The following is a 15,058-nucleotide window of genomic DNA, read 5'->3' as shown; positions in this document are numbered from 1 at the left end:
ACTACAAAACACTTCAACATTTATCAGAAATATATAATAAGATTAGATTAGAAGCTTCTTAGTAGTTTGTTCACTTGATATGTTCAAGGCATATAACATAAATTCTCAAATAAAAGCTTTATTGTTATTTGTATTCAAATAACGGCTGAGCACTAATTATGTCAAATAGCTTTTTACTTTTCTTTTGTTGTAATCACGGTCAAGCTGCTGTGAATGAAAGTCAACTATTCATATTTTTCAAATTCAATTCCTATGAGGAAAGGCATGGATTATGCTATTTGAGCCACTGGAAGGTTTTTATTGTGAAACATCTAAGCAGGACGTGTTTAGTTGCATCTACATGAGCTTAGCAGAGACTGAAAAATGGAAAAACTGAAACAATTGATGATGCTTTTTGAATAAAAAACAATTTTCCTGTTGGTGAAGGGAGACTCAGACCACCAGAGTGGTGACTACATGACCCTGTTGTTGTACAGCTGGAATTAGTGCTGTGAAAATGTACATTATACTTACTTTATCAAGACAACAAGTAAACATGGAGGAATTGATGAGTCTGCATGAACAGCAAACAGCATCATCTGCAAATCTAAATAGGAGCAGATCAGAAAAAGTGAGGCTTCTTACAGAAATGTTAAAGTATATTTGAAAAAACCCTGTCTCCATGATAAGCCTGTTTTAAAAATAGGCCTCTCCAAGCATAAATAGAGTACAACAAATCTTCTCAATTGTGTGTCTACATTATAAATCTGAAGAAACCTTGCCTTTTGTTTAATCTCTTTTCAGCAGTACGTTTTTTGCTCATTTAGTGTCAATAATCATTTCACTGGGTGTGAAAGCATAAGCTTACAGCCAGCATATAAACAGCCTCCCTGCAGCCTGCAGACTCTTATCATGGTGGCCATCAAGCTTCATACAATTACAGTGTGATGTGGTGGCATGGCAACAATGGGCCGAGCAGAGAATGGGAAAGGGAGAGAGTCAGGGAGCAGATTACAGTGAGAGCAGGGAGACAAGCAAGCAAAAGCTCATAATCCTCCTGTGTACAGTGTGCAGACTAAACCTGCACAACAGTGACATGCAGCAGCACAAAAAGAGGGCAAAAAGCTTGAAATATGTCCTGAAGTAGACAAACAAAAGAAGTTATTCTTTAGAAAGAAAAACACTGCATTTGTCATGTGGTGAGAAAATGTTCAGTGAATTAAAAGAAACAAAGAATAACGGAGTGAACATGTAATACTGCATGAACGATGCAGATGCTATCTGGGCCAGTCAGCCGATAAATTTTTAGGTGACTCGCATACGATGAAACTTTATTCACTGTGGTGCTTAGGTAGGCTTGTTGGTATGTCATTATGGAAGTGTGAATTCTAGCAGAATGGCAAGGGAGTTGTCCATTTGTCTCCTTTAAGTCCCCAGCTGCATACATTTGAAAATATCCCAGGGGCTGCATCAGATGTAAGCTTTGGACTTTAGTTTTATTCATTACAGGAAACAGCAAAGCGGCTCAAATCAATGAACTATACAGATGAGTTTCTCCAATATTAACTCACTGCATAAAGGTGCCTGGACACACTCTGAAGGGTCCACTAAAAACATGGACAAACACCGAACAGTTTATGATACTTGATCAGTGTGCTGGGTGAAAAGTAGCACTAGCTCAATTCTGTTCAAAGAAAACAGAGCTGATGATCATGTGCACTAGCCTTAGTTTCTTGCTACTGGGGGAGACTCAAAATGGTGGAAAATCAAATATGACATAAACTGATGGTCCTTGAAGTAAGTTTTTTAACGTATTTGTATGTGTATGAGCAACAAATTCCACACCAGTCAAACCTGCAGGGAGAGAGAGGATGTTTATTAAAGCTCTGATTTGCAAGCCCGCCACCACCACCAACATGCCAATCACTTTAACTGGCAGTGGAAATACTTGAACGCTGTGTTAAGATGTGTCATTTCTGTGAGTTTCAGTAAAAATCCAGTCAGTTGCACCTGAGATATTGCATGTGACAGATGAACAGGCAGATCTACCTCTGCCCACTCATTTAATTTAGAATTCAAAAAAGTCAAGCAGGGGTGCCAGCTGAGGGTAAAATAAATGCTCTGTCCCAAAATCACACTGTTTTTGCAGTTTGTAGACAAGACTTTAATGTACTTTTGCACTAACAGGAAATGATATAAGACATGTGCCAACAGACATCAGTCAAACTTTGACTTTGGAACATTATTGCCAATTAAAAATGTGGACATGTTCCTTGAGCTGTCCAGACACCATCTACAATTTGGGTTAATTTTTTCCTTCGTACATACATTGTGGGACAAGGGTTTCCGCCCACACTAACCTCAAAAATCAAACCATTTTAGTGTGCGTCCTGACATTTTTGTCAATAATTAATTGTGTCACTTTTCCAGTGTGAACACGCTACAAACTTAAATCCAGTTGGAGTTAAATAGATGGTTGGAGGATGGAACTGGGACAAATCTACAGTCTTTCCAAGAAAATGCTTTCACTCAGTAAAGCTGTCTTGACCGCTGTCCATGGTGCTGATTCTGGAACTGTCTTGGGTGTTCGTCATCATTTGGGCTGGTTAATTGGATTCCTGCTGGCAAGGACTACAGGCAAATAGGTTGCCTCAGCCTCATCATTTTCCTCACCCGTTAAGCTATTACTGATCCAGATCCTGATTCCTGAGTCTTGGAGACAGCGCACCTGGTGGCCTTTTGATCTAGCACAGTGATTTAGTTATTATGGGTTTAGTTGCCTAATGTCTGCACCAATTTAGTTACCGCTGCCTACTCTGGTAGATGTCGTCTCTTTTTTGCTTCTGCTAAAGCTTTATAAAGTTTTGTAGTCATGTATGGTGTGTTCTCTGTGCACCTGGGTCCTATTTAGCATTTAGCGTCATTACAAGCCCTCATCACCCTACTGCAAACAAAGATGGATGGTGCAGAAAAGATTGTGAAGTTTTTATGTCTCTGGCATTGTTTCACCTGTGAATTACAACTTTAAAACAAACACGTGATTACTACCAGAAAGGCACGTGGCAAAAGGCAAGTATTCCTCCAACCAGTGTTCGGAGCAGTGATTTACGTGTAATTAAACTGGGAGTTTGACTAAATCTTGCAGTAGCTTGCGGGTATTTCAGATATATTCATATCTACATAGTGATTCAAGTAGTTAAATTACTTTTTTGCCATTTTTTGTGTAGTTAACTACTGAAACTACAAACACTTTTGGGCCATAAAAGGAAAGGAATGAGTTTTTATTCTTACTTACCATTGCTACTTTATTTGACCCCCCTTTGACCACCCCCGCACCCTTTTTCTTTCTTCCTAACCGCTGTGAAGGCATGCCCAAGGAATGCTTTTTTCAAGCAGCCACCAGCACACACTTGACCTTTGTGTAGTGTATGTGCAAGGGCGGCATTGCTCGGCGCTCACACAGCAGTGTCATAATGGATAAACTTCCCGAACCTCAGCCTGAGGAAGAATCACCATGGCCATAGACAACAGGCCCGTTTTTTTTAAACCAGTGCTCAAGTCGGTCAAACTGTCTAAAATGAAGCAAGTTAAATATTTTTTTCTTTACTCTTTTAGTTGTAGTCAGATAATACAAATTCAGATTTGTTTTCAACAAAATATTAATAACCTTGCAATTTTGTCCTTTTAAAAAACCCAGATGGGATGTTGGGGTTTTGTTTAGGACAGGTTTAGGTCTCAGGGGTATTCCAGGAAACTGGATTATCAGCTCATCTGTAAATAATATTACGCTATGGTTTTTAATGTTTTGAATCTGAAATTGTAGAACTTAACTTAAATATATTAGATGTCAATTACTCATAACAAGTATGGATTATTACTACTTATCAACAAATGTCCAGGGAAGTTGTTGCACGTTATTGGTCCCGCCTGGACTCTAGTTTCTGGAAGGCAGGTGTCAGACTGAGGGACATTTTATACAAAACCAAAGCTGACATTCCTTGCACTTCCCCATGAATAGTGGGGTATTTTATTTTTGTAGTTTATGTATGAACCGTTAACAAGTAGGCACTTTTTGCAATAGATCAGTTAAGTGGCATTTTTTGCTGGAATGTGACTTTTTTGTGTTATATTTTGTAATAACTTCGTATCCCATGTACATCATCAATTTGATCATTTTTACACAGTAGTTTGAACTACTTTTTCTAAGTATCTTTAGTTAACCAAACTAGATTTGTTGTAAAGTAGCTTACCCAAAATCGCCTCCGACAACGTTACTGTCCAAGAGTAGTTTAGTGTCTCCGGGCTTTTTCGTGCAATTGCAGACTCCTCCAAACTTTAAGAAATACAGGAAGAGCCAAGAAATCAGCCTGACAATCACTGACACTCCCACCTGCCTCACAGCTCTTACTTGTTGTTCCAGCGAGCCTCCGTCTTATCGGTTTTTAGGGTTTTTTTTGCATTTTGGGAGGTGAACCAATGCTCTCAATCTCTCTACCTCTCGACAAATTAATGCAAACGAACGTTAAGTTTGTAACTGGATTTGTGTATGTAATATTTACATTTCCGCTGCCTCTGGCAGTCAGAAAACACAGAGTTGATTTCTGTTTCTTTCTTCATGTAGCTTGATAGGGGGGCATTTCTCACAACTGAGTGGATGTACATTGCTTTGTACTTCTGGGTGTTTAATTTTTCACAGATATTTTGTTCTTTGGGCTGGAGGACAGGAAAGGACAGAAATACTGGATGTTTTCTGGACAAAGAGAAAGCACTGTCATTGCAGATAATGCTACAGACTTGGACCAGAATAAGTTCATAGTATAATTAAGTGCCTGTGCATTTCACCCACTAACTCAGAAAAGAGGCAGTGTTTCATAGAGTTTACTTGGGTGCGCCGCCCCCCTACTTACCTGCCCATGGTGTTTCCTGTCAGTCCAACCTGTTTATATACTCCCCCTGTTGCCTTTGTTCTCTGCCAGATTGGCTATGTTACTCCTCTTTTGTGCATTGCTTTCCAGCATTCTCCTTGTGCCCTAATGCTTTATCACTTGGTTTCTGGATTTTTGCCTGCTCCCTGCCTACTATTATTTGCCTTTGCCAGACTGACCACCTGTGCATGACCTGCTTTCTGAGCACAGACATTGCTATGTTGAACTTTTACCCGCCTCCTGTGAATTTCTCTGCTTCTGAGTCTCAGTTAATTCCGGGAATTGTTCCACAGACATGGATGAAATTGAGGAATAACCTGATTACAGTTCATCTAAACACACAGTATTAGGACAGAGCTCTTAGCCATTGCTTACTCACTCAGTAATGGCTCCACTTTCATTAAAGGTCACTCTTCTATCACCACACATCTCACAAAAGCTGCAATCCACTCCTGCTGCTGCTGTGAAAGAGTTATATTAAATTGACCCAGAGGACAGAGAGCCCTTGCTGTGTTAATAACAACTCACTGTAAAAAATCAAAAAAATAAAAATAAAAAATGACTCTGTGAGGGATATAAAAGAATAAACATTTTTATAAGACAGTAAATTGCTTTATGTGCTTAGAAGGTCAGAGGGGCATTTATGGGAATTCACATCAAATGCAAATATAACTATACTTTACTATACTCTGAACTGAAGGTCAGAGAGAATATCTGAACAGTGGCAGCATTAGACCCACAGCATTCTCATGCAATATGCAGAAATTCCACTTTAAAGCCACGTGATAATGGATGCCATTTCAGCTGTCGACAGAAAGCCTTTAAATGAGCCTGTGAGCAACAGGTTCCAGCTTTAATGCACTCGGTATTAATGGAGTGTAGGGTGTGGTGCGGTGGGAAGCACGGAATAATCAATTTCCTGCTGCTGTAATCATAGTTCTCTGTAAGTTAATTAGCATCTGTTGAGTGTCACAGAGAGGCATCAGCACAGAGGGAGAGGTGATTAAAAGAAATGCGAGAAGCATGACACAGACTTTGGGACTGCAGTCTTGTGTCAGGGCTACTATACTGAGACCAACATGACTCATTGCATGATGGAACTAATGATGCATCTGATGCATATGATTGTGATATTGAGAGATCCAATCAGCATCACAGATGGACTGGGTCCACCCCCCAGTCTTCTCATCTGTCTAATCACCTGTCCAGTAACACAGAGAGGGCTCTTAAGTATAAAATCTTATCTACAAAGTGGATGAACACTACACATTCATTATTACAAGCTATCTTAAGACAGCTGGAGTATATTTAAGATCACCGGAGAGGAGGAAAATTCAACAAGATACACACCGAAGACAACGAAAGAGGCAAAAAGTGATTTGCTGATGTCACAGTGGCTGACTAGAGAAGGCCAAATGCAGACAATCAGTCACATAGTTAGCGGTTAAACAGTCTAAAAGGCATCAAAAATGTCGACATACAACGTGATTATTGATTGGCTGGATGAACAACCAAATAACAATGGCAGTTATTTTACGGGACAGAGGAGAATACATTTCGTTCTACTTTTTGGGGGAAAGGTTGCACCCTGTTGGGTCAAGACAGCAGTTCTGACATGGCAAGAATGACACAAAAACATTAATCAACAATTTAAAATGATAATACAATACACTCAGCAAATTATTCGCTATATTAACAACATCAATTACTACCTCAGCGCTTCATAGAACAATGCAGGGCCTTACTCACCACTCAGTTAATAAATCTAATTAAAAACTCTGAACATCAGAGATAAATACATCAATATATCAACGTCACTTCACAGCCTCCGCAACCGTTTATATACAAGCCTGGGACTGTCCATTGTAATTAAAATAAATAGGCTACAACAGAACAAACAAAGAAAAATTAAATATAGAAAGACATCGTATTATTCAACATAATATCCTACAAAAAAATATTCTCTGAGCCAATTCTTAAGCACCAGCTGGAAACGACCCAAGCGATTTATGATTTTGAGATTTCCTTGCAATGTATTCCACAGATTGACTGCCAAGTACAGAAAAAGTTTCCTTCCCCAGGCTACTCTTATACCTGGGAGGAACAAAGTCAGTGGAACTGCCCCTAGTGGCTGTGAATATCACTCACCTGGATGAAATAATTTTTTAGGTACTGAGGGACTACACCGTGCACAATCTTACGCACCATGCACAATTTGATCTGAGGGGCTCTTTCTGGCACTTTCAACCACCCAAGGCTCTCAAAATGAGAAAGGGTCAGTTTCAGAATAACCCTAACTACCTTGTTTTTAGAAGTCTGAAGTTTATTTTTAGAATACAATGACAGGCCATTGTACCATGAACATTTCCATACCACATTCTCTTTGTCTACCTCCCTTCTGATGTAGTCAGTTAAATACAATAAAAAAGTGTCAGTGGAGTGGGATTTTATTAATCCAGACTGAAATTCATATAGTAAATTGTGTGAGGACAGGAAGTTGTCAATTTGATTAAAAATTATTTTTTCAATTTACTTAGACAGAGTACACTAGAAACAGGCCTACACTTTCTGTGTTCAAGTCTCCTCCCTTTCTTGTAGAAAGGAATCACTCTAACACGTTTAAGATCACTGGGGAAACGACCTTGCTCAATAGAAAAATTTACAATATGGGTGATGCATGAATGATTTTTCATGATGTTCCTGTTATGTCAAATGTCTGCCGGAAAAAAGGTCTGTGGATTCTGTTGACGCAGAGTTAATGATTTCACATGCCATTACTTGCCTTTATCACTGTTAATTTCATGTATTTTTAGTCACTGCTATATTATACTGTAATGACGTTTGGAAATTATTTTTTTAATCTTGTTCATAATGTATTATATTAGTTTCATCTTGGGACTGGCCCTCCGTGGGGCCTTGAAGACTTATAGTATATTCAATAATCAAATATTTTTACTGGGTTTTCAAACATTTAAATCTACTTTTGGTCCTTTGCCCAAAATTTTTCTGCTGTATCCTGTCCCCTTTGTCAGGTTGATCTGTAATAAGATCTGTTAAAATACTTCAATACATTCCTTTTAAGTATATTTTAAAAAGAACTTAATTACCACTGCAAATGCTTTTGTGACAAAAAAGCAATTGAGTAATTTGTTATGCACACCACATTGGTGACTTTGCTAGGTTGATTGTTTTCACGACTCACATAGCTTTATAAGAAATCTCCGCAGTGTGGCCTGCTAACCAGCAGTAAGCTTAATTACTTTTCTCTTTGTTTTTAGTATTTTCCAAGCTCATTACCACAAAGCTAGCTCTACGAAACCTAACATCATTCTGTTGTTACCAGGAATAAACATCTGGTTTGCTGGTTTGTGTGACCAGCATTGCACTACATGGGAGAAAGTACACAAGTGCTACACTGTGAAGAACAGACCTTAAATCAATACCATAGTTCTGTTTTTGTACCAGTTTACCTGCCTCAAAGGAATAGTTTGATATTTTAAAAAAAACACTTATTAGCCTTTTTTTTGTCAAGCGTTAAGCTCAAGCTTACCATAAAGACTGGAAACAGGGTGAAATAGCTAGCCTTTCCAAACATAAGAAAATCCACCTTAGAGCACCTCAAAAACTCATTAATGTACTGGACTACTTCTGGGCTTGGGCCGGTTACTTCCTTGAGTTGCCTGGCCACTGGCCAGTTTCCAGTCTTTATGCTAAGCTAGCTCGCATGTAGCTTCATATTTACCAAACAGATATAACAGTGGTCTCAGTTATCCATCTAACTTATTGAGAAAGCAAGTAAGTGAGTACATTTTCCAAAATGTCAAACTACTGCTTTAACTAATATAAACATTTACAATATAACTTTATCAACTTTATATTTACCACTGCGCTAAAATGAAGCCATGAGCCAAGCATTCATCCAGTGTTCACTTGGAGCACATTAAAGGCAAGTCTTGCTTCAAACTAAATAAATGTTCAGAGTATTTGCAGTTTAAACGAAGCAACACTGTGAAATTATAAAGTGGTCTAACGCAGGGACTCATGCAGTGGACCACATAAAGACTAATATCACAGGGTTCTGACCCGATGCCAGAATGTTGTTGTTCATTTAATAATAAAATACATGGTTACTTATACGTGAGACAGAGGTGGCTATAATGAGATTAATAATGGTTATACTCTGAACAAACAAATTTCCTGTGAATTAATTTATAGTGCAAGTAATCTGTTTCAAATGTCCCTAAGGAGAATCTGAGGAACCTTGTTTTTTTCATTTAACATTTATTTATCCAAAGAAAGTTGCTACAGCAATACTCTGTTTCACATTCATACACTTGGGCTTGCCACTTGCAACGGTAATAAAAAGAAGGATAAATATTCACTTTTCCAAGTTAACCAGTTGGCCTTTTGCGTATACTAATTCCGGCTTTGGTCCGGTAATTCTTCCCTCCAGGGGACAATTGGCCTCCACTGGGATAGAAAGATAATTGAACTTACCGTCTACACAGGCCGGCCTCGCCCTTGTGGTCCCGGCGATCTGGCCTCTCCGGCAGGCACAGCGGGCAGTCTGCCTGGCGATGGTCCGTCTGGGAACGCTGCTGTCTCTGTTGAGCATCACTATCTCGCAGGTTCCCACCGCCAACTGGCCTGCCAAACAGAATGGCGAGGAACAAAGTACATCATATTAGCATAATGAGACTGTAATGAGGTGTTTGAAGGTACAAACAACAGGCAGCCTGGACGTAGAGCAGTTTGTTACTATCATTTATAGTCTCAAATAATAAATGAGAAACTGATTCCACAATTTTAAAAGGAGTAGACTAAAGTGCTTCTTCAATTTTAATACAGTATGGCTGGTTGCTCCTGTGATAAAAGTGCCTTATAAGTGATCATGTGGAAAAAAATGTTTCTCCATGAATCTGATAAATGGACGTTTTCTATTCGGTCAGTCATAACTGCACAGTTAACAACCCAACAAGTTTCAAGTCCCAAGATACGCAAGTGCTAAAAGGAAGAAACAACATACTGCCTCTTTGAGTTTTGTTAGAGCTTTAGGGATAAAATCGAAAATGGTGTACTAAGAAGATTGTAAACATGAATTTGCTCAGCAGATTTCATAGTAATCATCCAGTAAAATTAAGAAAAGACAGTATTGGTCTTTTGTTCAAATGACTATTGCAAACTAGTATGTTTTTATGTGTACCCGACATGGACCACTCATGCTTTGTGAATAAAGCCTTTTGTCTGTCAGAAGCCAGGGCAAAAGTCAGCTGACATTGTTATAGTACAGCATACCCTCCAAGGGAAGAGGTCGGGGCAAATGATTAGGTTAACAAAACATGTGACTTTAACAAAAGAAGACCACTGTTCGTTTCTCGTGTTCTACTGACACTCAGTGTCAGATCTTTTTAACCATGACCATGAATGTCACATAACCTAACCGAGTAGTTTTTGTGCCTAAATCTAACCAAACCTTAACCATAATGGAAACAGGTCAGAGAACAGTTACATGACTCATTTTGTAATGTTACACGCATTTTCGATCAATGTTGTCCCTTAGAAAGTAACATATTGTGGTGATTAGTTTGAAGGACTTACCCTGTGTGCAAAGATGATAGTTTGTTCTCAATTTTCCTTTAGTGCCACCATGAAGCTGACATTTGTGGACTGAAATATCTCAACAACTATTGAAAAAATTGTCATGAAATCTGATACTTTGTGTTATAACTTAATACCTGCAAAACTCATGGCATTCCATTCAGCCTCAGCTGTATTTTGTGTTTAGTGCTAATTAGCGAATGGTAGCATGCTAACAAGGTACACTAACATGGTAAACCTAGTAAATATTACACCTGCTTTGCATCACCATATTAGCACTGTCAGTGTAAGAACGGTGGAATGCTCATGTTAGCATTTTGCTCAAGAAGAAGCCTCAAAGGGCTGCTAGCATGACTGTAGTCTTGTTGAATATTAAATGATGATATCTGTACAATTTTATATTATAATTACAATTGGGATTATACATTAAGATATTTCTATGTTATACTTTTCTATTCATTGTATTCGGTTGATATTAAGTGGATGTTTTTTGTCACAGGTTGACTGGAAGAAAATTTTGGGAAATCAAACCATACGTCGACTAACATCTCCTTCATTAATATCCTAACATGGTGTTTGAGATCAGTATGTCTTAAATTTAAAACTAAATTTTTCATTTGTCCCAGGCGCAACAAAATTATATCTTAAATATTGAAAGTTCAGTTTTTTGATTTTTTATTTGACTAATGAATAATTTATATAACTACTGGCTGTAATAATGTGTGCCTTGGTTGACATGGCAGTGCCTGCCAGGCACCGTGTTCCTACAAAAGACTAATTTTCAAGCCAAGTGAAGCTCTACTGAGACGGGAAATGGACAGAATGTCTTAAAGTGATGATTACCTTGCTCCGAAAATCCCCGCAGTATGTGTGTGTGCGTGTGTGTGTGTGTGTGTGTGTGTGTGTGTGTGTGTGTGTGTGTGTGTGTGTTCACTGCTATTCTTACACTTCTAACAACACACAGAGAATTACTTAAGAGTTCTCCAGGCATTACAAATTTATGGCTAACACCCTGTCCAGGAACCTGTGGTTAACCAAGTTTGTGAGTTGTCAGAATGTGATCTCTAAATAAATTACAGAAACTAGAGAAATCTACAACCCACAGGGGTGTTTTAGCAGCAAATGGACTACTTGGGAGTGGGAACAGAGTTAAACACAAAAATGTCTGAAGGGAAACATTCATCATCTTGACTTTTTCATGTCAGGGGAGTTAAAAATGTTGATAAAACACTTTTTACTTTGCAAATTGCATGATGAAATGATTCTAATTTGAATCATATTAATTTGAAATACTGAGTTTTCAAGCTTATGTTTCAGCAAGAGATGAATTCCTACGGTTAAGAGCCAAGCAGCATTCAAACATACAGCCGTGTCAAGGTGAAGAGATGAGCTTTTTGCCAAGAATTGCAGCTGTAGGTCATGTATGGCTCTGATAAACATTTCCAATGAGTTACACTGAAAAATTTCCAACAGCCATGGGCACACAAAAGATAAGATGTAACAATGATGTTTTCAATGTTTGAATTTAATAAATGAACCCTCTGCGTGGCCTGTTGTAGCTGACAATTTCACTGAACACTTAATGTTGAGGTAGCAATTTTTTGTTTGGGTAAATTATTTGGTAACCCGAGGGAACATTTAATTTTCTTTCATTTGGGCCTTCCTGGTGTTTTCGGTGGAGTTATTAACTGTTAATAGTCTTGTGTTTTATAGATAAACAAGCTTTAATCACAATAAACTGCTTGAGGGTGTCTCTGCTGCTTTCAAAAACAAATTTGGAAGAACAAATGTTTCAATGTATGTAATTGACACATTTGTCATTTAAAATCAAAGGGAGTTTTGCTGCAGCCTAAAATGAGCAAACTAAAAAATAAATCAATAACCAGCAATTACAAATGAACAATAATAATATATGTGAATACATCAAATGTGACTCTGCTTGAGCTGCATTTCTAAATAAGCGTAATATAAATGAATTTAAAATCAAAAGGATATTCCAACGTATCTGCTCTAAGTTGAACAGAAAAGTTCAGAAGAAGCTGAGGAACCTTCTCTCACCTTTGTAATGATCTGGAAAAAGTAACATAGTTTCTTCCCTCTTTTCTTTATTGAATGGAAATCTGCCCGTGATAGCCATTCAGGCTGACACTGAAATAAAATCAGCTCAGGTAAGATAGATTAGAGAAGAGTAAGAGTAAGTAGTAAGAGTGCTTCATTTCCTCTAAGGTCAATTCCTGGCATTCACCAACCATCACTCCTTAATACTGCTGCTTCTAGTCGCTTCCCAACAACCTCAAAGGTTCATTAAGTAAGACCCAAACTGCTCTACAGCATGATGTGACTGTAATAATGACAAAGGTTGAAAGGACTGTTGATCAACACAAATGACTCATAAAATTACCTCAGCAGGTGCTTAGACTTTCGAGTTTCAGGAGCAACTAAGTTTCAGAGCAAGACATGTTGGAAATATTGCAGGGTATCATTTCAGTGGATCATGGTGACCCCATAACCTTTATTTTAGCAACATCATAAGGTCAAACTGTCCCCCATCGTGGCCCAATTAACCTGTCATGCCCATATTCATTGCGTGTCTGTTAGTTTATGGTAATTTTATTAAACACAAAATTATTTAAGAATGTGCACCAATTAAGCACAATAAAAACTGAGGTTGAGTTTAAAAAACACCTGGGCCCATATTTAACGGCTAGAGGTAAAATTTTGGAACCAAGCGAAAGATAAAAGTAAAACTTCTTCACTTTTACTCCTACTCACAGACTTTTATTTTGATTGACATTTTATTGAATTTTAGAGAAACAGAGGAATATAACAAAAAAACAAGGGGAAGATGATAAAATATACATATACAACTTATACAAATTAAAACAGAAGACTATGACATTGACTACTGAACACGAAAATTCAAGTAAAATAGGAATAGAAAGGAGGTTGTGTTGTAGTTAAGACCAGGTGAGCACATGCATGGATGTGTGTGCATGTGTGTGTACATGGAAGGGAGCGAAGCCTTGAGTTTGTCTTTACGGGCCATTAATGTATAGAAGAAATCTTCCCCATTTAGAGTAATACGACTCTATCCTGCCCAGCAGAGAGAAGGATAGCCGTTCGTATGCCACCACCCTAGCAAGCAGATTAGGCCAGTCAGTGACTGATGGTGCATGGGCTGATTTCCATTGTCGGAAGAGCAGTCTCCTACCCAGCATGATACTAGTCTGGATCCATTCAGTGTAGACAGGAGGAACTGTGCCTTTCAGGACGGAGGGGTCCCCAGCAGCCTACTTACAAACTTAAGAATAAAATTATTATTTATTTTATTTATTTATCAAACTTCTTTTGACTTAAAAATTCTCTTAAATATAAGAGAACTCCAGAGGTCTACCAGCACTGCTAAACCTTAGTAATTAAGATGTAGCTTGTTCAATCCACACAAGAACCGAAGTGACAATTCAACATTTTACTGGGAGTTGTGTGCCAGACTATTTCTTGGCTCTCAGTAGTTGCCAAGCAACCAGCAGAGACTCCAAGAAGTTACTAATCTTCTCATCTAACTCTGTCAGAAAGTGAGTAAGCGTATTTCCCAGCATGCTGAACTGTTCCTTTAAGGCTCTTAAAGCTCATATTTTACTTTAGAAGTGGACATTCTCTAACAAATAAATGGATCAAATTGCCATAAAATCAAGTGACATACATTGAACTTGTATCTTTCGGGCCCTGGGGGGTCTGCTTTGTCTGGTCAGTAATACAGCCTTGTCCCTGTCCCACTGTATGTCAACTTATAAAACAGTTGAATATCCTTCAAACACTGGTGTCTAAATTCATGATCCCCAGAGAATGGATCTTACTCTTTTTAATAATCCAGTGGCATCATTGTGAGGTGAAATTTCCCCTTGACCAACAGTTTGGCCTGTGAAAAGCTATCTGGAGGAAGGATCCTTACATTGTTGGTGAATCCCTGACCTTTTCTCTAGCACCACAACCAGGTCAAATTTTTCCATTTGTACACAAGAAATATCAAATCTAAAGTTGAATCTGTTGATTACCTTCCTACTCTCCAGAAGATAAACATTCTTCATTTCCAACATTCCATGAGATTCCCTTTCGCTAAACTGCCTCAACATGTGGCTTGTGCTGAAATATTTTTCACTGTCAATAACCATACACAAGACCTAACTCTTGCCAGCCTAATAGGACAAATCTGCATCTCAATGAATGGATTAGTAAATAGCTGTTCTCTGTTGCAGCCACACTTTTTGATTTAAGCTAATAGGATTGGTATATTTTTACATACAATTACTACCTAGACCAGTGTTGGGAGTCATAAAACACAATCCCCTCTACAAAGAACTGCAGAGCACATTTCATTTCATAGCATCAGCCGGGCCGCCCATCATCGCCATCACCACTCAGCCCACCCTCCTCTCTCTTTTTGCTGAGATAAGTCCCTGTATACTCTGCGGGTGCTTGGAGGATAGAGGTGCCATCAGATATCAGTGCTCCCTGCCACGTTTCAACACTGAACAGATGAATGGGCTTCATGCAAT

At 38.5% G+C, this 15,058-nt stretch overlaps 1 protein-coding gene across 3 annotated transcripts in view; it reads right to left on the bottom strand.

The window, feature by feature from the left end:
- tafa5l (TAFA chemokine like family member 5, like) overlaps positions 1-15,058 on the bottom strand; it is a 51,559-nt gene that overhangs the window by 27,308 nt on the left and 9,193 nt on the right. For all 3 annotated transcript variants that reach the window (XR_005709400.1, XM_040153215.1, XM_040153217.1), the window contains exon 2: positions 9,402-9,551. Coding sequence is in view for 2 of the 3 variants with exons in the window: in XM_040153215.1 (XP_040009149.1) it covers positions 9,402-9,551 (150 nt within the window). In the remaining variant the exon portion in view is untranslated. The remainder of the gene's footprint in view (positions 1-9,401; positions 9,552-15,058) is intronic.

Source organism: Xiphias gladius, chromosome 18, assembly GCF_016859285.1.
Source record: "Xiphias gladius isolate SHS-SW01 ecotype Sanya breed wild chromosome 18, ASM1685928v1, whole genome shotgun sequence".
Lineage (NCBI taxonomy): Eukaryota > Metazoa > Chordata > Actinopteri > Istiophoriformes > Xiphiidae > Xiphias > Xiphias gladius.
The sequence above is the reverse complement of the archived record's forward strand: the minus strand, read 5'-3'. Positions and strand labels throughout refer to the sequence as shown.